The sequence below is a fragment of the Ctenopharyngodon idella genome, chromosome 20, assembly GCF_019924925.1.
Source record: "Ctenopharyngodon idella isolate HZGC_01 chromosome 20, HZGC01, whole genome shotgun sequence".
Lineage (NCBI taxonomy): Eukaryota > Metazoa > Chordata > Actinopteri > Cypriniformes > Xenocyprididae > Ctenopharyngodon > Ctenopharyngodon idella.
In genome coordinates this window covers 29,692,645-29,716,009 of record NC_067239.1, presented here as the reverse complement: position 1 = coordinate 29,716,009, position 23,365 = coordinate 29,692,645, and the positions used below count along the sequence as shown (strand labels likewise).

The window sequence follows — 23,365 nt, the reverse complement described above, 5'->3', positions numbered from 1 at the left end:
TGTAATTTTTCGCCACTAGAGGTCGCCTATTCAAAACAAAGGCGTAGCTTGATGACACCGAGATTGAGCGTGGAATCATGGGAGATGTTGTCTCCACCTCAGAGCCAAGGGTAATCATGTTCATGGATGAGATTATTAATGTTACTGTAGTATAAGGCAGAGCGGGGCCGAATGCTGTTGGAGCTGAACGAGGCCGCTGGATCGATTGCTAATGAGAGACGAGCACGACAGATGTCTCGAGAGTGGCTGAACTTTTAATATGCCACAGTCGCTGCTTCCGCTTCTTCCGGTCAAGCGTCCGTGTCCTGGTTAAAATTGCTTATTTCTCTGGATTTAAACACTGGGAAACATCTGGGATAATGGAAGCACACAAGTCAACAACCATTCTGATTATGTTAGTGGCTTTTGGATATTTTAATCCAATAATCTTACATATTGTGCCTTTAACAATTTGTTTAGCTTTTATAAAATAATTTAGCATTTAAGTGCACTGCAGCATCTTGCTCACTATATAGGTCAATTTAGGAACGATGGATGGCACATATAGAGGCTAGGGTTCACGCCAAGAACAATAACTATAAAGCCCTGGGTATACTTCGTTTTTTAATGTGTACACTTTTAACAGTCAAACACACAGCGTTGGAAAGTACACTTCATTTGACTCGTACGCATACTGAGGCATTCGATGCATGTGCAGTTTTGAGCAATCTCCTTCCACGAGTTACAACTCATGTAAACATCTTTGTATTCTTTCATGCTAGAGTTGTACAAATGAGGGTACTTTCTAACCTCTTCTCACAATCTCTCGTTTATGTAGGCCTCCATCGTCGCTGTACCTTGCATGTGTTCAGGTCTGTCTGTTTATGCTGTTTTTCTTTGACTACCTTGTGAATCGACGCCCCCAGGGCACGGTTGCCACCTTGTGGATAAACTAATTACTGCAAAAAAAATACAAATTACTGCAAACAAAAACAAAAAAACAAGTACGCCGGTTACAAAAATCCGGCGTTGTGCATACTCTTCTGATGCCGAAATTCGCGTCACACGCACTGTATGTAAAGTGTAAAAAGTAAACTATACTTTGGGCGTAAAGATAACTATATTAACGTCCACAACAGCGGACAATATCGTTCTGTTTATTCTGTTTATTGTCTGTCATTTTAAATGCTCGAGCTCCTTACAGCAGGATGGATTCTGATTGGCTGTTAATGTTTTTTATCGCTCATCAGCTGGATAAAATCATTCTGAAAGTGATTCCAACGATATCGTTTCTCTGTGTCGTTATTGTTATAGCTGTAGTGTGAACTCTGATTTTTTAATATTATTGAGAACGATTTTTAGAACTATATCTTTATCGTTATCTTTATAGTTATCGTCCTTGGTGTGAACGGGCCTTTAACTGTGAGAATTTTAAGACAGAAAATCTCTCTGAGCACCTTTAATTATTTTCCGAAAAAGTTTCAGTGAAAAAAACGAGTCAGATGGAACATTTTCCCTATGATCTTCTGGCCAGAGGTTTAGCTAATCTGTTATCTAAAGGGGTCTGAATTCTCATAGCAGACTTTCCATCCTTTCTCACTTGATTTCCAAAAGTATCTAAACATCCCTGCGTAGACTTTAAACATTGTGTGGTTGAGGCATTTACCAAACTCTCTTTCATCCCACATGTCTTCCCACACTGTCCAGTGCACAGAGCCACAGCATGGAAAAAGATTTCAGCAGTGGAGTCACGACTGCGGACGGCCCACCCATGTCTTACCTCACGCCCTTTGGCCCCGATCCTGCGAGATGAGTTTTCCTCACTTGTAACTGGCAGACAGTGAAGCACATCGGATGAAACTGATTCTTCTTACTGATCCTGGTCTGCCGTGTCATCCATAGAGACAAGGAATATCACAACACTCAGACCATATTCACTAGCTGTTTTAGTGCGTGAATTGTTTTGAGCATTTATCCCCCTGAATTCCTAAAAGTTAATTTTGTGTGCATGATGCAATAAAGCACTAAAATATGATGAAACAGCCATCTCTTTGTCTTGCTGTGTGTGTGGAGCAGGGTTGTGACCGTTAGTTATACTAAAACTATATAAAACATTTTTGTTAATTTAAATAAAGCAGAAAAAATTATAAATATTAAATGAAAAACTTAAAAATGCTGCCTTGGCAACAAACTGAAAAAGTTTAAACACTAAAACTAAACTAACTGGAAACAAATAAAAACTAAACCTGACTACATTATAAAAATAATAATATATATATATATTTTTAAAATGTCAAAAGCACACAACAAAATTACTAAAAATTAAATTGAAACTAAAAAGGAAAATAGGCCTAAAAAAATAAAAGCTAATTCAAGATGTTGGCCTAATAAAAATTACGGAGCCCCTAATGTTGAGGGGAAAATATCTCGCAAATGTTTTTGCGTTCGCTCGCAAAACTTTTGTTTACTACGGAGCCCCGGACATGACATGCAGGAAAAAAAAATAGTAGGCTAAATCGTGCGCACGATTTATTAATTCGTTCCCTCGATTTACTAAAACGTGCGCACGATTTACTATTTCGTTTTTTATTTTTCGTATTTATTTTTTTTCTTGCATGTCATGTGCAGGGCTCCGTAGTTTTCTTTCGAGCGAACGCAAAAATTCTCGGGGAACGCAAAACATTTGCGAAAACATCTGTAATCTAATTCAGAACGTATAATAGGCCTACTATTTACTGCTCCTAATTTTATTTAAAAGCATAAAACTGCTAAATAATATAACGTTATAAAAGTGAGATGTCAAATATTAGCGCTAATTTTGTCTTGTGCATGATTTATAAATCTGTGTAGGGGCCCTGATGGAGTTGTCATGCTAAATGCCTGTTGTTTTTCATCTCTATATATTTTCTTTATCCTTTTTCTAATGGCTTTGTTTATTTTCCTTCATTCTAAAAATCATTTAACAATTGTATATTAAAAAAAAACATGTAGGTTATATCACAGGATGAACACTGCACAGAATAATTTGCTACAGGCTTCATTAGACCACAAAAAAGGACCATAACGATAGAGTTTTCTCAGCAGTTTCTGAAAAACGTGACAGGTGTCGTATGATGGAAAGAGACAAGGTGAGCCTCAGTTTTATGGATTGGACTGGACTCATAATTTGAGTTGGAATTAATATTTTGATTGAAATATAAAGAAGGATGTTACTTTATTAAACACGAGGGATTGTAGCCTATGGGCATACTTCAAGGAACGACAGATTCTTATGAATTACGTAGAATAAAGAATAAAGGGCGCTTGATAGAAATAGTTGATATCATGTCAATATTTACAATCGCTATTAACAATAATATATACTTTTGATGGCGTTGTTTATTCACTATAATCGAGTTAAACGCAGTTTGGGATGTAGAGTAGAGTGCAGTACCGTCCATCAACACTACGTGTCGCTGTAGTAGGCTTATATCTTTATATAGGAAGGTTTATGTCTTGCCTCAAAGCTGTTGCTCACTAGCCTATTTTGTCTTTTTTAATGGTGGTATCGCTGTAGATGATTCCTTGTCTCACAGTACATTGTGAAGCAGCATTACTGGGATTGAAAGATTAATTACAATGTGTTCCCATATAATTTTCATCTGTATAATTTATCCAAATGATATTAATGGAAATTCTGGGAAACAAGTTCATCTTCGTTGTTTTAATGATTGAGCTGCTTTAGATTTTTTTTTTTTTTTTTTTAATTATTGTGAAGTTCAAAAGTTCGTGAAAGAGGGGTAGCATGATGACGATATTTATATAAATCCGTGAAATCGTCATTATGGCGATCAGATTTAGCTACTTTCAGTTGAAAGCAGTTTACAAAACACTGATTATATGCCATTTTGTAGTGTAAACACTGCGAGGTGTGACATTCAAAATCCCTAAAGGAAAAAGTGCACGTAATTAACCGAAATGCTGTATTTGAACATTCCGTTTACGGTACAACACAATTAGAAAATATCACTAATTATTAACAACGATAGAAAAAAAAAATCACAATCGCTATCATTTTAACAGAATTGAGAGTCCCGCCGTTAAGCAGGACATCAAAAAATTAGTTTGTACTCATAGCGTTCCTCTCCACGGAAATCTTTAGTAAAAGGCGAAAGATTTATACGATATGAAGAGAAACATGAGCGTACTAGTTTTAACGTCGCACCAGCGCGCACTCGAGTATAAGGAACACACTTCACGATAACGGTTGGAACCTGACTGACACCGTCTGTTCCTCATTTAAAGGGATAGTTCACCCAAAGATTAAAATTCTGTGTATTTTAAAGAATGTTGGTAAATCAAACAGTTGACGGTAGCCATTGACTTCCATAGTAGGAAAAACATACTATGGAAGTCAACTTTCAGCTGAAGAAAGAAACTCATACAGGTTTTGGAACAACTTGAGGGTGAGTTAAATGATGACAATTTTTGGGTGAACCATCCCTTTAAATTTTGAACAGACGGTGTCAGTCAGGTTCCAACCGTTCTCGTGAAGTGTGTTCCTTATACTCGAGTACGTGCTGGTGCGATGTTAAAACTAATACACTCATGTTTCTCTTCATATCGTATAAATCTTTCGCCTTTTACTAAAGATTTCCGTGGAGAGGAACGTTATGAGTATAATCTAATTTTTTGATGTCCTGCTTAATGGCGGGGCTCTGAATTCTGTTGAAATAAAAGATTGTGATGTTTATTTTTTATTTACTTTTAGTTAGTATTTTTTCTATGTGATAATGAAGTTATGGAAAACATTGAACAACCAACACCATAGCTCAAAACAAAAACAGCTAGACAGTAACTTAAAAAAAAAAAAAAACGAAACCGGAAGCGCTGTATACCCACAGTGCGGTTTAGCCCAATAATAAGACCATCTCTTTAATAACAAAGTAGGCCTACATTTATTATTGTTTAATATCAGAATGCTGAAACTTGTGGATTTTTTTTTTAAATGTGGGTGGTATTTCCTATGTTTGATAAATTTGTTCAATGTAGTATTAGCAGACTTCGTCCATTTGAACAAAATTAAAAACTTCCTTTCGATTTAAGTCAACTGAGTATTGTTAAATAAAAAAGAAAATAAAAGTTTGTTTCTCCCCGTCGGGGAATCGAACCCCGGTCTTCCGCGTGACAGGCGGAGATACTGTCCACTATACTAACGAGGAAACAGCTGATAGTTGTACGCGGGATTTGGGCTTTTATGTGTATATGTATCAGGCACAGAAACGCGGAAATGTCAAATTAAAAGTCCCACATCCCGTATGAAAAACAGCTCACTCCTCGTTAGTATAGTGGACAGTATCTCCGCCTGTCACGCGGAAGACCGGGGTTCGATTCCCCGACGGGGAGAAATGATGTTTTTTATTTTTTTGTCCATTTGATCTCAAGATTATACATACATGAGTGGACCAGTTACAGGTTTGGTCATATTTGAGTTTGTTTGTCATGATCTTAAAAACAGTTCTAAATATTGAAATTTGTTTTCTAAACATAGTATAAATTGTACTTCATTCACAAAGCTAATATGTTTTTTTTTCTTTTAATTTAAATTAATTTTAATTCTTAAATTGATGAGTGATGAGTGGACCCAGTCATGAAAGCAGCCAGCAAGTGTCAAGCATACATGCTGTTTTATTTTTTCAATACTTTACTATATTATTTCATAGTCTTTATGATTTTACTAGAAGTTAATAGTAATGGTTGAAAATGCTACGAGGTTTATTGCATGGAATTATTTTTTGTTTTGCAAGTTGTATTTGCATTTCCTTTATTTCATTACATTGTGCATTTAAGAAGTGGCTGTTTTTTGAAAATGTAAAGCAGTTTTTCTACCTTGCCAGTAATATAGACTGATATTATACGTCTACGAGTAAAGCCAAAGCCACTTTAAGGCAATACTATGCCATATTAAGACAACCTATGGTAAAGCGACCTGGTTCCGTGAGTGATGACGAAACCGGAAGTAAACTCTCTTACCCATAATGCAACGGAGTACGATTCATTTTTACGAAATATTTTTACATTTTATTAACCCATATACTCTTGTTTGTTATACAGTTTAGTTACATAATCAATTTATCATTGTAACACGCTGTGCTGTTGCATTATATTTGCAATGTTGGTGTTTGTCATGTTGTCACCGTTCTTGTGAAACATGTTTCTGTCACTCGGGTTCGTGCTGCTGCTCTAGAAGCTTCAATACACTCATGTTTCTCTTCAGATCGTATAAATCTTTCGCCTTTTACTAAAGATTTCCGTGGGGAGGAACACAATGAGTATAAACTAATTTTTTGATGCCCTGCTTAACGGCGGGGCTTCCTAGTGTTGTATAATATTAGACCACATACACATGAAATATCATAACGCTCTTTGACATCATATTATATGTATCACCGTCTGTTACGTGTGCGTACGCCCAGTATTAGATGCTGGTTTGGAAGTGTGATTGTACTGAATAATGCAAGTCCCGTGTTTCGTTTCAGGTGGATGGCCGTTTCGTCTTTAGGTGTAAAGTAGTGGACAGGATCTTTAAGGCTGGTGTTCGATTCCCTCCGATTGCGATAGCGAATTATATTTTGCTTTTTTTTTCTCAACGCACACAATAAAGAAACAAAACGTTATGCTGTGTTCATGCATTTCCAAAAGTGCTCATTACTTTCATTTTGGTGTTTTCGTTAGATTCTTTGAAGAGAACGTTTCCTTTGTGCTCCACTCACTGATGGAAAACAACGCCCTCTTTTGGTCTGGTGTCAGTTAACAGGGATCATAAAGTGTTTTTTTTTTTTTCTTTAACCTAGAAATCACGTTTAAAACAAAAAGGAGAAGACTGGATGAGTTGAATTATTATCATATATAGAAAATGTACTAACTATCCAGTCATACAACAAATAATCTACGTTAAATGTTGTCCGTCAGGTTCCAACCGTTCTCGTGAAGTGTGTTCCTTATACTCGAGTGCGTGCTGGTGCGATGGCCAAACTAGTACACTCATGTTTTTCTTCATATCGTATAAATCTTTCGCCTTTTACTAAAGATTTCCGTGGGGAAAAACACGTATGAGTATAAATAAATTTTTTGACGCCCTGCTTTACGGCGGGGCTTCCTAATTTTGTACAATGTTAGATCATATGTTCATCTTAGAGTAATGACACCGTTCTCAATTCTGTCGTGAATAATGACAGTTTGTCTCGTTGCACTATTCTACGCCATTTTGTAGTGTATATACAGCGAAGTGTTACATTCTAAATTCCTAAAGGGAAAAAAGTGTACGTAATTAACCGAAAAAACGAAGACACTTAATTTTTAATGCTTTATATGTGAATATTTAGTTTATAGTTGAAAATAACAATAATTATTAATAACAATAGAAAGAGTGAAATTTATTTATCATTTGAACAGAATTGAGAGCCCCACCGTTAAGTAGGGCATCAAAAAATTAGTTTATACTCATAACGTTCCTCTCCACGGAAATCTTTAGTAAAAGGCGAAAGATTTATACGATATGAAGAGAAACATGAGTGTACTAGTTTTAACATTGCACCAGCACGCACTCGAGTATAAGGAACACACTTCACGAGAACGGTTGGAACCTGACTGACACCGTCTGTTCAAAATTTAAAGGGATAGTTCACCCAAAAATGAAAAATTCCGTGTATTTTAAAGAATCTTTGGTAATCAAACAAAAATACTATGGAAGTCCACTTTCAACTGAAGAAAGAAACTTTGGAACAACTTGAGGGTGAGGAATAACAAAAGGTAGATTTTTGGGTGAACTATCCCTTTAAATGTTGAACAGACGGTGTCAGTCAGGTTCCAACCGTTCTCGTGAAGTGTGTTCCTTATACTCGAGTGCGTGCTGGTGCGACGTTTAAACTAGTACGCTCATGTTTCTCTTCATATCGTATAAATCTTTCGCCTTTTACTAAAGATTTCCGTGGAGAGGAACACTATGAGTATAATCTAATTTTTTGATGCCCTGCTTAACAGCGGGGCTCTCAATTCTGTTGAAATGATAGAGATTGTAGAGTTGTTTTTAGTTTACTTTACTTTTAGTATGTTTTCTACGCGATAATAAAGTTATAGAAAACATTTAACAACCAACACCACAGCTCAAAACAAAAACAATTAGACAGCAACTAAAAAATAAAATAAAATAAAAAGGAGAAAGAAAGAGGGCATTACTTGAATTAAAAAGAAAATCACATTAATTAAAGTAATTAAAAGGCTGTGCAAATTGTACATGTTCTGAGTGCTTTTTTGTTAAGAGAAGGTGATATTGTAATCAAATAATGCTTTGTCTCTTGTAATACCAAAAAAAGTTTACAATTTGAAAATGTACATTTATGAATATAAAATGTTAGATACTTCATGCACTCAACTGGAGGGGGAGGAGCTATTAGATTCTGATGTTGAATGACAAAATAACCTTATAAAGTTCATACACTACACGTTTGAGTACATAGCGTAAAGTGCGTCATTTTGAACACAACTTTAAAGTTAAACTTCTTAAAGCTCTAATATTTTGCGAGACTGCACTGTTTGGAATGTAAATAGACGACTAATGTGGTTAAGTGTCACCCGAATGTATTTTAGGATTTTTGTCTTGTGTTAATCTTAAATGTCTTCGTTTTTGGTTAATTGTACAACTTTTGTTACTTTGTTTCTGCTGCTGATGTGGCTCTAAAAACAAAAATAAATTAATTAATACATCTTTATTTCAAGATTAGAGAATTAAATAATTTTTTAAATCATAATATATACAAAGTATTTTTATATGTATATTTTTAAATACATTTTATATTACATGTTTAACAAAAACATTAAAAGTCTTTGCTTTTTAAATGTTTAAATTTGTGCATTTCTTGAAGGCAGACTGGATGGGACTCGTGGAGTTTGACCCTTTACCCACAAGCGTCACACTTAGTACTACATGAGTGATCTTTGTCCTGCAGCCTCCGCCCTCCAGATAACCAGCACAGAAGCACAGAGCAGGTAACAAAATAAAACTGCAAATGCAGTCTTGATTGACAATATTATATTGCATTTATTGTGTTTGAATAGAACAACGTGAACAAATCAAAATAAGTCAACAGTGGGATTACTGACTTGAATAAATGTCTTTCGCTTTTACACTGTTGTTTACAAATGTACCTGTTCCTGCATGTATGCTTGTTTTACAGAAATGTGAATTTTTGACATCTAGCCTATATGACTTGAATTTAACTTCATTGCAACTACTTGTGACCTGGACTGAGTTGTCATGTAATGAATTTGATAGTAACTAAAGTCCACTTTGAGGTTACTGTACTATCAGAGACGGAGATGACAAAGCACATTATCATTTTTATGTCACAGACCAGCTATTTGTCTGTCTGTAATCAGCATCAAATGGGACTATTTCTGGATTGACATATTTTCTAGATTTTTCTCTGCTGTACACTTGTATGCTGTCACACATTTAGATCCTGTGATATTTCTGTTCTCTCCTCAGTCTTGAAGATGGTGGTTTTGTCTAAAGAGTACGGCTATGTGGCGCTGACAGGAGCGGCGTCATTTCTCCTGATGGCTCATCTGTCTCATGCCGTGGTGAAGGCTCGGGTTAAATACAACGTCAAGGTAACATAACACACACTAATTACTATGGAAGCTTGTGTCTGCAACGAAATAAAAAATGCAACTGCAACTTTTTATCTCACATTTCATTCATGCAAGTTTATATGAGGAAAAAATCAGAATTGTGAGAGATACACTGATGAGCCAAAACATTATGACCAGCCAAAGTGAAGTGAATATCATTCATCATCTTCTAACAAGGCCACATATGAAGATCTGGGTAGATTAGATGGTAATAAAACAGTCAGTTCTCGTAATCAGCGTGTTGGATGCAGGAGAAATGAGCAGGAATAAAGATCTGAGTGACTTTGACAAGAGCCAAATTGTTACGGCAAGGCGACTGGGTCAGAGTATCTCTGAAACGGCAAAGCTTGTGTGTTTCTCCCGGTCAGCAGTGGTGAGAATTTACCAACAGTGTCTGAGGAGGGACAAACCACAAACCGGTGACAGCGTGTTGGGCACCCAAGGCTCATCAATGCATGAGGGCAACGAAGGCTATCCTGTCTGGACCGAGACAACAGAAGGTCTACTGTGGCACAAGTCACACAAAATTGTAATGATGGGAGGAATGTGCTGCGTATGGGGCTGTGGAGCTGCAGACCAATCAGAGTGCCTATGATGACCCCTGACCACCATCGAAAGCACCTACAATGGGCCTGGGAGCATCGGAACTGGATCTTGGATCAGTGGAAGAAGGTCGCATGGTCAGATGAGTTACGTTTTCTTTTACATCACGTGGACGGCCGTGTACGTGAGTGGCGTTTACCTGGGGAAGTGATGCACCAGGATCACTGTGGGATGACGACAAGCCGGTGGAGGGAGTGTGAAGCTCTGGGTCCGGCCATTCATGTGGACGTATATTTTGACATATTTGACCAGGATCACCCCTTCATGACAGTGGTGTTCCTGGTGGAAGTGGCCTCTTTCAGCAGGATAATACACCCTGACACACTGCACACATTGATCACAACATAATGAAGTGTTCAAGGTGTTGCTCGGGCCTCCAAATTCCCCAGATCTCAATCCAGTTGAGCATCTGTGGGATGTGCTGGACCAACAAGTTCAATCCACGGCGGCTCCACCTCGCAACCTACAGGACTTGAAGATTCTGCTGCTAACAACTTGGTACCAGAGACCACAGCACACCTTCAGAGGCCATGCCTCGGCGGGTCGGCTCTGTTTTGGCAGCATGTGGAGGACCAACAGCAAATTAGGCAGGTGGTCATAATGTTTTGGCTCATCGGTGTAAACTCGCAATGTCAGATATAAACTCACAATTCTGACTTTATTTCCGAGTTTGTATCTAAAGGTTCTTCTATGCATCACTGCAAAACCCCCCTTAAGAGTGTACTCTCGTCTAATGCAGAATGTATTATGAGTTTTAGATATTTACATGTTTAATCATTAAATTTATATTCAAACACAAAAATCTAATAGAAATATATATTTTAGATAAGCGGTTCTCAAATGGTTTTGCGTCAGGACCCAGATTTTATCAAGTGGCCACATACAGTACAAAAGTTGTTTATTGTGCAAAAGAAAACAAATGTTCTTAAAATCAGATATTGATATACTTCACACTCACATTATCTAAGTTTAATGATCTTAACCATTATATGATTAATTAAATTTCATTGTTTACTTTTAGCATTTATTCCTTCCACCATGTATGCGACCCATCAGAACAAAGTGCAAAGTGTTTTTTAGAGCACTGAAGCACTTCAGATATTTTCCTTAATGGTTTTTGTGTAATAATTAAATTTGATCTATGAAGAAAGTATTTATTTTATTTTCTAGTATCCTACAATGTACAGTAATGATCCAGAGACTGGCCACAAATTCAACTGTATCCAGCGAGCGCATCAGAACACGTATGCATGCATCTGTTCACTGCTAAATATTCAAGTTTCCTTTACAATAAATATCAGCTAATTTCATGTTTTGCATTTGATGGAGAAGTGAGTGTTGTGATTGGTTTCCTTGTTACTTTTTTGATGATTTATTGATGCTGTTGTGGATATTTTGTCATTGTATTTATATACGTGCCATATTCTTCCAGTGTTGAAGTCCTGTCTCCATTCCTTTTTCATTTATCTGTGGGTGGGATTCAGCATCCAGTGAGTATAGATTCAAGCTTTATTAATCCTAACCCGGAGGTGGACTATAACTATCCATGCACGCTAATGCAAACTGAGAGATGAACTGTTTGTTGTGTGTCTCAGCGCCTGGCCAGCGTGTTGGGAATGATCTGGATTGTCAGTCGGGTGCTGTACGCTCAAGGATACTCTTCTGGAAGTGAGTCTCTTTGCACCTCCGCAGAACTGATCTGTGTAAAGACAACGCAATTATGAATGAATACAACTGAGTTTGTGTGTTGTGTTCTGTAGAGCCTGAGAAGCGCCAGCGCGGGTCGTTCGGGATGGTTGCTTTGCTGGGTCTGTTCCTTTGCACAGTGAACACCGGGAGAACGCTGCTCGGATGGGGACCTGGGTTAAAATGGCCAGTGTGTTTTAAATAGTGGAAATCATGTTTGCAGTTTAATTCTACTGTAGTTCTACATTCTATAAAGTGACAAGTAAAAAAAAACAAAAAAACATGTTATGTAAAATTTGGAAAAACACAAGGAGGCTCATTTCACACTGTAAGACCTCTGGGAATTCTCTGTGTGTACATTTATGTTTTAAATAAATAACATAAAAGTTGAAATGTTTAATTCAGTTACTTTTTTGTCATAAAAAGTACAGTGAAATTATGTGAAACATGCTATAACAGCCAAGTGTAGATTTACCACATCACTGTTATTTTAAATTGCATGAGATACTATTAGTTAAATTAGTTTTTATTTTGTGTATTAGTTTTAGTAATTTTGTTGTATTTTTGTCATTTTTATTAGTTGTTTTTTTTTTTTTTTAAATATGTCTATATAGTTTTTATTTTTATTGCAGTTTTAGTTATTTTAGTACATCAAGTTAAACTAAATGAAAAGGAGAAATGAGGCTTTGGCAACTATAGCTGAAATAAAATTTCAAGTTGAAGTTGCCAAATCACTTCTCCATTTCATAATCAACCAAAACTAAAGCTAAGAAACTAAAGTTCAGATAAATGTAATATTGACTCTTACTCACTGAATTGTATTAAGTAAACTGTAAATATAGGTTACATGTGACTATTTTAATAAATTGCATGCATCATACAATATGTAGGCTAAATATATCGTAGGCTAGTAAGCTATATATGTTATTAGGCCAGTGTTATTAGGCCAATGTAAAATGTCACATGTGATTCTTATATTGTTCCATAAACCGTAGAACATATAAATATAATGAATATAAGGAGTTTGCCAAGATATCTTGTGGATATTTTAGGAGCAGGTACGAGGTGTTAATGTATTTTTTTTTTTTTTTTTTTAAACATACAGGTGTGCAGTAGAATATAATGTATGTGGATGGTGTCATATATCTTAGTATATTGTTTTTTCCCCCCGCCTCGATTCATCTAGTACTGGTCCAGTATGTTTGCTATGTGAGCGGCCATTAAACTAAATTTACTACATTTCCCATAATCCATGTGGTGTAACGGAAGTGGCGTGGAATATAGTGGCTCCTGGATTTAAACTGAAATGGGCTCTGGCCCCATGAAAAGAAGATTTTAGACATATAATCGAACTTTTATGATATATTTATGACAGGATATTCGTTTGTAAAGTTTCTCTGAAATAATAACCGGTCGCTTCAGTGTTTCGCGCGCGTGTGTTTTACAGCGTTATTTCAGTTGTTTGTTTACTAAAGCTGAAAGACACCTTCTGCAGAATCCGGTGACACTGTGCGATCCGTTTAAATTACATGTCGCTGTAACCTCACCGGTCATTATTCCCGCTGGATTAAAGTGCCTTCATAAAGCAGACAGGTTTTATGCTCGTGTTTAATTCAAGAAGCTGGTTATTAGGCGCTCAGGATGAACTGGGACCATCAGTTGAGCTCCATCATCTCCGAGGCCGACGGAAGTGTCGCAAAAATGAGGGTAAGAGAGTGTATTTCATCACTAATGACCATGAATTTTATTTTTTCTTAAATGTATGTCAGTTTAGTATGTTGCAGATACTGGCCGCTAGAGTGCGCTCTCTATGTCTGCTAGATACATTAAAGAGACAGTTCACTCAAAATTAAAATTCTGATATTATTTACTCACCCTCATGTTATTCTCAACATCTATGACTTACTTTCTTCTGTAAAATACTGCTTTAATTTACCTTGGTTATTAATATTGTGTCTTACAAGGAACGTCTAACTACATATGGAAGATCTCCCAGAGGAACTGAAGGTAAACTCATTTTTAAATGATTATTGAGTCCATTAATAGACAATTGACAGATAGAGAATATTCTCTGTAATTCTTTTCAGTTTCCATAGACATCGAAAACCTTGAAATAAAAAGAGTTTTAAAAATAATCATTTCCTGGCCTGAAGAAGTCATGGAAATGAGTAAAATTTTAAAATACTGGAAACTTTTTATTGTCAGAATATTAAAATACTAAATTTTCTATTTGGGAGCAATGTTCGTTCAGTATTATTTATATACTATTATAGTTTTTATTTTATATTTTCAGTTTTTGGTTTCATTTTGTCATGTGCTTTTGCAATTTTTATTCGTTTTTTTATTATTATTATTATTTAGGTTTAATTTATTTCTATTTCAGTTTTGGATTTAGTTCAGTTTTAGTTTTTATTTATTTTATTCCAGTTAATAATTTTAGTTCCTCATCTTAAACTTATTTCAGCTAGTTGCCAAGGCAACATTTCTAATTTCCATTTAATTTAAGTTTTTATCTAATATTTATATTTTATTTTATTTCAGCATTTATAAGACTTTCATAAGTTTTAATAGTTTTATTTAACCATAATAACCCTGTTTGGGAGTTAAATCTCCATAAAAATATGAGTAATAAAAAAAAATCCTTAGTCATTTTGACAGACTGGAAAAAAATTATGGAAATTCATTGATCAGAGGGGGTAAGAACCGAGGACCATGGTCCAATAAACAAATAAAAACCAAAAAGTGACCAAAAGTGATGTCTGGTCTAGGAAAATTGACATCTTCACCCTTTATTAAAATATTATTATTATTATTAATATTATTTTTAATTTTTGTAAGCATATTGCTTAGTAGTCTTATTTATGAGAACGCAATAAAACATGCCAAATTGTGAAGTCATAATTTTTGTCCAGGCTCTCATACAAAGAAATTATGAACACATACAAAAACAAGAGAGAAATATTAATAACTGTTTATGTTGTATCAGTGTATGCTTTTTCCTGTGAGCTTTTCTATGCATTTTTTTTTGCATAGTAAAATAAAACTTGTAGCTGTAGTTTGTCTTTTTTTGCTGAATAATTTTGTCAGATAAATACCATAACCAAGTTTATTGTTTTGTTCTTGACTCATATTTAAAATATTTAAAGAAATATCTTGATGGTTTCATCAAACTCATAGGGTCATTAAAACCAATATCCCCTCCAGAAATCAATTTTGGCCACTACTGTACATGTTTAATCTGATTTCGTGTGTTTCTCTCTGTAGATGTGTTTCCGGTCAGAGACGTCACAGCCGGAGTTGATCTGAAACCCACTTCCTCTCTCAGTCCTGCGGTTCAGTGGTCAGATCTGACCGCCATCCAGACACAGTTACAGCAACAGAGTCAGGTCAGACTAACACCTGCTCTGGTCACATGATATTAACGTCTGACTCGAGTGATCCGATCACGCGTGGAAAGTTGAGTCCATCTGCTATTAATATGTGTTTGGATCACATGACGTATTGGATCATTTATCTGTATTTAGTGCTGTCCACCTGAGATGGATGTTACCAGTTGTAAACTGAGGCACAAGTTTTTTAAAATGTTGTTTAATTATGCAAATGCAGCATTAAGTAATTAAATATGCAGCATTTGTATACATTTCCAGAGCAGAAATATGAACATTGGATAAAGCCAGGTTCAAAAATTCTTGTTTCATTTTGTTGACATATTAGAGTTTTTACAGAGAGGATTTTGGATATCTATTTTTTATTGCTCTATAAATCAGAAAATAGTCAACAGCCAGGAAGAAAAAAAAGTTTTTCACCATGGTTTTAGGAATAAATGTTAAATATATATCAAGCAAATCATATATGAACAAACCCTTCTGTGAAAACCTTCAAAATATAAATATGAATAAAACTGTAAAGTTTGGTGGGTTGTAAATAAAAAATCTACAGATGCAAATAGATAGATATCATATAAAGTCTAATGCATGAAAAAACAATGGTTTTGACTGAAGCATCTTGCCTTAATATAATAAACTGAATTCTACAGTGTATCATTCTCACATAACAAATAAGTTTTGTATGTTATATTGCCACAGGCCATTGAGACTTTAACACAGAATCTTCGATTATTGGAAAGAGAACGAAACTCTCAGCATAGACAAATACAAACATTACAAGGTGATCTTCCATCTTAATGTGTTTCAAGATTTTAAAGGGGTCATGACATGAGAAATAAAATTTTCCTTGATCTTTTGACATATAAGAGGTCTTTGTACCATTAAAACATCCTGCAAGTTTCACAGCTTAAAACATCCTCTTCTTTATAAACAAAGCATTTATTTAATCTAGCATTTATTTTACATTTGCATTTGACTGCCTCCAGAGCAAGACATCGACAGAGAGTTATACATCATCGCACCATAGGCCCCGCCCACTGACGTTTAGTCGCTTAACAGCTGACACTTGCCTAAACTGGATGTGAGCGTCACGTCAAAAACAAAAAAAAAATAGAACCCATTATAATCGCTGATGCTGTCTACACTGGATACAGTATACAGATGCGTGTTCAGTTTCTGACATACTCCACGCACTTGAGTCTGTTGTGCAAAACACTTTATTATCATTACAAGTGAACCTCAAGGAACATTAAAATGATAAAAAATCCATGTCATGACCCCTTTAATGAACACTTCTTTTCAATAAGCTAATAAATAGAATTTGCCAAGAACAAAATCTGCTCTGATTGAGTTGATATTAATTCTAGAGCCGGTCTCTTCCAGAGGAGCAGAAGAGACTTCAGGATAAACTGGAGGAGAGAGAGCGGGATGCGGAGCGGAGATCATTGAGCCCTGGACCGGATCGACGGATAGAGCAGTGGAAGAGAGAGATGGATCGAGAGCTGAGCAGCCTGAGAGCTCAGATCAACCGAGCCACGACTCTAGGAAACCAGGAAGAAAGGTCTGGAATGAGTCTTTCGTGACATCTGTGGAAAATAAATAAACCCGGTCAAAAATTTGGAATAATTATGATTTTTGTAATGTTTTTGAAAGAAGTCTCTTATGCTCACCAAGAATACATTGAACAACAGTAATATTGGGAAATATTATTACAATAAAAAAGTGTTTGAATATATAATAAAATGTAATTTATTCCTGTGATCAAAGCTGAATTTTCAGCATCATTACTCCAGTCTTCAGTGTCACATGATCCTTCAGAAATCATTCTAATATGCTGATTTAGTGCTCAGTTATTATTAATTATTATTGGTGCTGAAGTATTAATTATGGTTCGTATTATTATCAATGTTGAAAACAGTTTTTCTGCTCAATATTTTTGTGGAAACCGTGATTTTTTTTTTCAAGTTCAAAAGAACAGCATTTATTCGAAATAGAAATCTTTTGTAACATTATAATTGTTGCATTAAATCAATTTAATGCATCCTTTGCAGTTAATAGAAACAAAGCTGAAATAAAATAAAATAAAAACAGTAGTTGAACTTAAACTAAATGAAAATTAGAAATGTTGTCTTGGCAATAAACTGAAATAACATTAAGTTAAAATTATTAACTGGAAATAAATAAAAACTAAAACGAACTAAAACTGAAATAAATAAATAGCAATACTCAAAACTAATAAAATTACAAAAGCACAATGAAATGACTAAAAATTAAACTGACATAACTAAAAGCTAATTTAATATTATTATTAAAACTGTAATAAATCTAAAATAATAACTAAAAACACTGCACTGAAGACTGGAGTAATGATGCTGAAAATTCAGCGTTGCATCAGAAATAAATTACATTTTAAATTATATTAAAATAGAAACAATTCTTTTAATTTGTAAAAATGATTAATTTAACTGTATTTTTGATCAAATAAATGCAGCCTTGGTGAGCAGAAGAGACTTCTTTCAAAAACATTTAAAAAATTGGAATTATTCCAAACTTTTCACCAGCAGTGTATATTATAAAAAAAGTGTTGCAAATATATTGTAAATAGTCACTCAACCCTGTCATGCACAATAAGATCTGGAATGCGTATTAAAAAAGTAAATAGGGTCAGTTTTGATTTCATCTTGACTTTAAACTAAGTATGCTAGTAATCCATTGTGAACATAGACTAGTGCAAAAGAAGAACAGCTTGTGCATGTACAGAGTACAGACATTGATTGTTTGTAAACAGTTTCAGCTCTAAACTCCGCAGAGAAGAACTGGAGCAGCTCAGGAGAGAGGTGGACATTCTCAAAAACAAACTGAGTAGGTCATATACTAGTTACTTTTCATATACCTGCATAGAGAATGTTTGAAGCTATAGATGCATGAACTGACTGTTCCACCTGTGCATATCAGATATACACTATAATGTTACATGCATAAATCAAACTCTTTCAGTATATGTGTGTCCTGTTATTACAGTCAGGGCTTTCTGCCAGTGCAAATGCACTTTGTGTTAAAATAAACACCTCCTCTGTCACGTAAATAAACATCACGCTCAGATACAGGCTATGTTTGTGTTGGCTTCACATTCATAACGACTTCAATATTGATAGACATTCTGACTCTGGGCGTTTTGGCTACATTTATACTATGTTCATGAATGTTAAACAAGCAAACTGGTTTGTGTTTCTGTAGTGCGGCAGGAGGAAGATACGTTCCAGCTCCAGTCAGAGGCCAGAGAAACAAGGAGACAGTATGAACGCAGCTCTAAGGTAAGTGAAACATACACACATAGGGTATGTATACTACTGTTCAAACGTTTGGGGTCAGTAAGATTTTTTTTTTATTTTATTTTAAAGAAATTAATACTTTTATTCAGCAAGGATGCATGAAATTAATCCAAAATGGCAGTAAAGACATTTATAATGTTACAAAAGATTCAAATAAATGCTATTCTTTTGAACACATTTTTCATCAAAGAATCCTGGGGAAAAAAGTGGTTACTACAAAAATATGAAGCAGCAGAACTGTTTTCAGCATTGATAATAATCAGAAATGTCTCTTGAGCTGCAAATCATCATATTAGAATGATTTCTGAAGGATCATGTGACACTGAAGACTGGAGTAATGATGCTGAAAATTCAGCTTTGATCACAGGAATAAATTACATTTTAAAATATATTCAAATAGAAATCAGTTATTTTAAATTGTAATAATATTTCACAATATTACTGTTTTTGTTGTATTTTTTCTCAAATAAATGCAGCCTTGGTGAGCAGAAGAGACTTCTTTCAAAACCTTTCAAAATTGTTCCGACTCTAAACTTCTGAACATTAGTGTACATATTTTTATCTTTTGCATTTTCTGATTTCTTAAAATGGTGGTTTTTTTTTTCTAAAGTTAGTCAAGATTTAATATTACCTTTAATATACATTTAAAATGATTTCTGTATGTAAATGACCTCTGTTATGATACGCAATATACAATATATGCAGTATCCATTAGCATAAGGATTCATGTTGTGAATGAGATGTTTTTGCTGTGTAGTTTCAACAAATAGCATGTTCTGTGTGCTGTTTTTGGTTCAGTTCACTCTCATTTCAGTGCTCATGTGATGTTTGTTTTCTGCAGACGTTAGAGAGTTTTACAGATTCATACCGTGCACACAGTTTTGAACTAGCTCAGATGGTGTCACAATACCAGCACACTCAACAAGAAGTACGTAACCTCAGGTGAGTGTGTGCTACAAAACAGCTGGAGTAGTGGTTCTCAACCAGGGGCCTCAAGATGACTTTAAAATGAGACAAAACAAGCATTAAAATGAGATGAAACAACTAAAAATCAAGATATTTCACCCTCTTGAAGCTTTGGTGGGCAGTGTTTTTCATAAACACTTTTTGTTATACTGGTTGAAACTCTTTTCACATCCTGATAGCAATCAATAATAGAAGTGGTCTAAATATTAAAAAGTGTAAATATATCTTCTGTGGAAGTCTCAGGACCAAAAAATATTCGTCCAATCATTGCATTTAGTCCAAAGGCTCCTTCGAATGTGGTCTACGAATGCGTCGTTCGTTTCCCGGGCCGTGAAGGATAGAACGAGTGGATCCTTCGCAGCCTAGTCTATCCCAAGATTCAGTGCACACTTTCTTAAAGGAAATTGCCGGATCTTATGCTTTTAAAGCTAGCTTGCTATTGCTAGCCTCTCCGAAATTGCCTACCCTAGCTTTAACAACCAGTTCTCAGTGCATTAATTAATGTTAAAGGTGACCCTTTTGACAAGATGTAATATAAGTCTCTGGTATCCCCAGAATGTGTCTGAAGTTTCAGCTCAAAATACCCCACAGATCATTTATTATAGCTTGTCAAATTTGCCCCTATTTGGGTGTGAGCAAAAACACGCTGTTTTTGTGTGTGTCCCTTTAAATGCAAATGAGCTGCTGCTCCCCGGCCCCCAAGCTCGCTTGTCATACCAATACACTGAGGCATACATAATACAGAAGCTAACACATTAAATATAACTCGCAAAATGGATCATTAAACTGTTTGTGATGCAGCATATAACATAGGTATGGCAATTGTATTTTGTGGATGTTTGCTAAAATTTGATTCTGAATGATTTTGATAGCGTGCTGCACGGCTAACGTGGCTAAAGCTACACACTGTTGGAGAGACTCAATAAGAATGAAGATGTGTTTATGAATTATATAGACTACACGCGTTTTGGGGTTAAAAATGAAAATAACGAAATGGCTCTGGTTTCTGTGAATACAGTAAGAAACAATAACTTTAGCCACATTTAACAGTACATTAGCAACGTGCTAATGAAACACATTCAGGAAGACAATTTGCAAACATCACGAAATAAATATATATGAAATTGGATTAGCTGGTATCGATCCATCTTTGAATGTGCAAATCCTGTGTTTTACTGACTATCTTGTGAAGCATTCTAGTGTTAATGACTTACACATACTGGTATATAAATTTATCTAGCCACATTCCCTTCATAAATAAAATTACACCACTGCGTCCTTAGTGGCTCAGATGCCAGGAGTTTATGGAGACTCATATGTTTGCTATTATAGCCGTTAACAGATCAGTGATAATGTTTACATAGCTGAGACATATCACAATAGAATAATCATAATATATGTATTATATATATTATAATATATATTATAATAAGATCCCCTTCCTACGTCACAAAGGGGAGTGAAATCAGAGCGGCTCGATTTTTCACATGCTTGTAGAGAAAGGCTTACCAAAACAAAGTTACTGGGTTGTCCTTTTTCACATTTTCTGTGCTGGTAGATGCACCAGAGACCCGATTATAGCACTTAAACACGGGAAAAGTCAGATTTTCATGACATGACCCCTTTAAGATACATCTTTTGATCTTAACAATGTATTAGTAAATGTTAATAAGCTAATGATAGCTAATGATAATAAGCCTGATGAGAGGAGGGCACTTTATTTTCTCTGTGTGATTCAGAGTCACAGTGTCTGAGCTGAAGGACGAGGTGAGAGGTTTGGTCCTGAGAGACGCGCTCCCCACACCAGCACAGGTACCACAGAAACCAGGTGAGACGCAGCTGTGAACACGCACTAATTAAAGCGTCTTATACTGTTTTTTTGTTTCCCCTTGAAGGCCACTTATAGTGTTAGGTTTTTTTTTTTTTTTGTGCCAAAAACCATAATTTAGCATCTCTCTGACATTTGGAATCAAACTGACTGTTTGCCTGCTGCTCCTTAAAGATTTCTGTGCAGTTTCCCTCTTTTTATGTGGTGTGCTTTCATTCTTGTCTTGCACCTGTGTAGTACCAGTGGTAACTGTGAAGACGAGGCCCGAGAGACGGGTGTCATCAGGATCGGAGGATGATTTCAGTCCCACCCCCAGCCTGGCTGAGATCAGCTCAGACGAGTTGGATGCATCCTGGCTGGAAGAACCAGGTGACACATGGACACATAACCGCACCAGACACTGACACAAGTGATACACGTGCACTGAAGGGTGAATCGGGTCGTATTTCACTGTAAAATCTAAATAAAAATAAGCCTTTAGTACACTTTTTCATTGTTTTCTTAAAGGATTAGTTCACTTCAGAATTCAAATTTTCTGATAATTTACTCACCTCCATGTCATCCAAGATGTTCATGTCTTTCTTTCTTCAGTCGAAAAGAAATGAAGGTTTTTGAGGAAAACATTCCAGATTTTAATCCATATAATGGACTTCACTGGGGTTCAACGGGTTGAAGGTCCAAATGTCAGTTTCAGTGCAGCTTCAAAGGGCTCTACATGATCCCAGATGAGGAATAAGAGTCTTATCTAGCAAAACGATCTGTCATTTTCTAAAAAAAAATAAAAATTATATACTTTTTAACCACAAATGCTTTTCTTGCACTGCTCTGTGATGTGCATTACGTAATCATGTTGGATTCATGTGTGACGTGTATACATATATATATATTTTACATTTTTACGATTTAATTCAGAATTAGTTTTTCATCAACTTGTGAACCCCAGTTTGGGGAAACCCAGGTTTACACTAACAATTACCCTTTTTTCTAATTGATTTTAGAGCTACAAACCAGAAGGAGGCGTCGACGTGTTCGTCTAAATTCAGACCTCTCAGGAAGTGACATCAGCGATGCTGGAAGTGGGCTTGAGAGCAACCTTGACGATGCTGAAGGGTTGGACAGAATTTCAGACAGTCCTCCAGATCTCAGTCTCAGTGACCTCTGACCTTAAAGGCCAATAAACCATCGTGCTGCTATTAGAGGAAATGGAAACCTTGTTTTTAAGTGTTGGCTTAAGAGTGTAATGGACAGTTTACTTCTGTCATGAAGGCCTGGACTGATCTATTTCTAATATAATGGATCTACGTTGAGGTAAAATTAAGTCCATGGTGCACACTGAGTTTTTGTAGTATTCAATAAGACTGACGTACATTAGACACAGATAGACTTTATAGGCTTTGTAAGTATTGCATTGACATGCTGTATTTGGAACCACATACTAACATATTACTCTTACTAATTTGATCTTTCTGTGGCAGAAATAGTAAGATTAGTATGCGGTTCCGAATTCAGCCATACAGTATTCCAGAAATTGAGGTATTAGTTAACAATAAAAGATGCAAAACGGCTTTTGAAATGATGCAGAAAAGGGGTTTTGAATATGAACATGCAACACAAAACACCCAAACAGTCAAAGAGAGTTCGACTTGTGCTTGTGTACGTTTCAGCATATTTGCAGTCAGTATTTGAAGCATGTTTACATAAATGTTTATTTATTTCTCTTTAGAACAACATGCATTGATGAATCGCTCACAGTAAGACCAGAAGCCTCTATTTCACATTGACTTAAAATTGTGAAAAAAATCAACTTTTTACCACTTTTGAAATAAATCTGAATAATTATATTGTACTTGTGTTTTTAGTGTTGTGAGACAACTTTCAAAAAGTAACAATTTAGTGTGTATTTTAAAGATTTT

General features: G+C 35.5%; 2 protein-coding genes and 8 non-coding genes across 10 annotated transcripts; 7 read left to right on the top strand and 3 right to left on the bottom strand.

The window, feature by feature from the left end:
- Positions 1 to 4,048: 4,048 nt before the first annotated feature.
- Positions 4,049 to 4,163, bottom strand: LOC127503028 (U5 spliceosomal RNA). The gene has a single exon (XR_007927012.1). It is a non-coding gene; the product is annotated as a U5 spliceosomal RNA (small nuclear RNA).
- A 397-nt stretch (positions 4,164 to 4,560) lies between these two features.
- LOC127503026 (U5 spliceosomal RNA) lies at positions 4,561 to 4,676 on the top strand. The gene has a single exon (XR_007927010.1). It is a non-coding gene; the product is annotated as a U5 spliceosomal RNA (small nuclear RNA).
- Positions 4,677 to 5,108: 432 nt separating this feature from the next.
- trnad-guc (transfer RNA aspartic acid (anticodon GUC)) lies at positions 5,109 to 5,180 on the bottom strand. Its single transcript has one exon. It is a non-coding gene; the product is annotated as a tRNA-Asp (tRNA).
- A 112-nt stretch (positions 5,181 to 5,292) lies between these two features.
- Positions 5,293 to 5,364, top strand: trnad-guc (transfer RNA aspartic acid (anticodon GUC)). The gene has a single exon. It is a non-coding gene; the product is annotated as a tRNA-Asp (tRNA).
- An 851-nt stretch (positions 5,365 to 6,215) lies between these two features.
- LOC127503027 (U5 spliceosomal RNA) lies at positions 6,216 to 6,331 on the top strand. Its single transcript, XR_007927011.1, has one exon. It is a non-coding gene; the product is annotated as a U5 spliceosomal RNA (small nuclear RNA).
- A 667-nt stretch (positions 6,332 to 6,998) lies between these two features.
- On the top strand, positions 6,999 to 7,115 carry LOC127503020 (U5 spliceosomal RNA). The gene has a single exon (XR_007927005.1). It is a non-coding gene; the product is annotated as a U5 spliceosomal RNA (small nuclear RNA).
- Positions 7,116 to 7,420: 305 nt separating this feature from the next.
- On the bottom strand, positions 7,421 to 7,536 carry LOC127503023 (U5 spliceosomal RNA). Its single transcript, XR_007927007.1, has one exon. It is a non-coding gene; the product is annotated as a U5 spliceosomal RNA (small nuclear RNA).
- A 357-nt stretch (positions 7,537 to 7,893) lies between these two features.
- On the top strand, positions 7,894 to 8,008 carry LOC127503021 (U5 spliceosomal RNA). The gene has a single exon (XR_007927006.1). It is a non-coding gene; the product is annotated as a U5 spliceosomal RNA (small nuclear RNA).
- A 497-nt stretch (positions 8,009 to 8,505) lies between these two features.
- mgst3a (microsomal glutathione S-transferase 3a) lies at positions 8,506 to 12,333 on the top strand. The gene is made up of 7 exons (XM_051874686.1): positions 8,506 to 8,580; positions 8,887 to 9,006; positions 9,506 to 9,630; positions 11,425 to 11,498; positions 11,687 to 11,744; positions 11,850 to 11,922; positions 12,015 to 12,333. Exons 3-7 carry the CDS (start codon positions 9,514 to 9,516, stop codon positions 12,143 to 12,145), a joined length of 453 nt encoding a protein of 150 aa, XP_051730646.1. The 5' UTR covers positions 8,506 to 8,580; positions 8,887 to 9,006; positions 9,506 to 9,513; the 3' UTR covers positions 12,146 to 12,333.
- A 145-nt stretch (positions 12,334 to 12,478) lies between these two features.
- On the top strand, positions 12,479 to 23,298 carry LOC127502115 (troponin T). Its single transcript, XM_051874681.1, has 11 exons — positions 12,479 to 13,647; positions 13,905 to 13,947; positions 15,205 to 15,326; positions 16,026 to 16,107; positions 16,710 to 16,887; positions 18,115 to 18,188; positions 18,564 to 18,640; positions 19,500 to 19,600; positions 21,364 to 21,452; positions 21,690 to 21,821; positions 22,451 to 23,298. Exons 1-11 carry the CDS (start codon positions 13,582 to 13,584, stop codon positions 22,612 to 22,614), a joined length of 1,128 nt encoding a protein of 375 aa, XP_051730641.1. The 5' UTR covers positions 12,479 to 13,581; the 3' UTR covers positions 22,615 to 23,298.
- Positions 23,299 to 23,365: the final 67 nt, after the last annotated feature.

What these genes read in the sequence shown, in the direction of transcription:
- LOC127502115 (XM_051874681.1), top strand. Translation starts at nt 13,582, where the DNA reads ATGAACTGGGACCATCAGTTGAGCTCCATCATCTCCGAGGCCGACGGA. An exon ending in ACAAATACAAACATTACAAG is followed by an intron (nt 16,108 to 16,709) that starts GTGATCTTCCAT and finishes GGTCTCTTCCAG; the next exon opens with AGGAGCAGAAGAGACTTCAG. An exon ending in CTAGGAAACCAGGAAGAAAG is followed by an intron (nt 16,888 to 18,114) that starts GTCTGGAATGAG and finishes GTTTGTAAACAG; the next exon opens with TTTCAGCTCTAAACTCCGCA.
- mgst3a (XM_051874686.1), top strand. Translation starts at nt 9,514, where the DNA reads ATGGTGGTTTTGTCTAAAGAGTACGGCTATGTGGCGCTGACAGGAGCG. An exon ending in CAGCGAGCGCATCAGAACAC is followed by an intron (nt 11,499 to 11,686) that starts GTATGCATGCAT and finishes ATATTCTTCCAG; the next exon opens with TGTTGAAGTCCTGTCTCCAT. An exon ending in TCAAGGATACTCTTCTGGAA is followed by an intron (nt 11,923 to 12,014) that starts GTGAGTCTCTTT and finishes TGTGTTCTGTAG; the next exon opens with AGCCTGAGAAGCGCCAGCGC.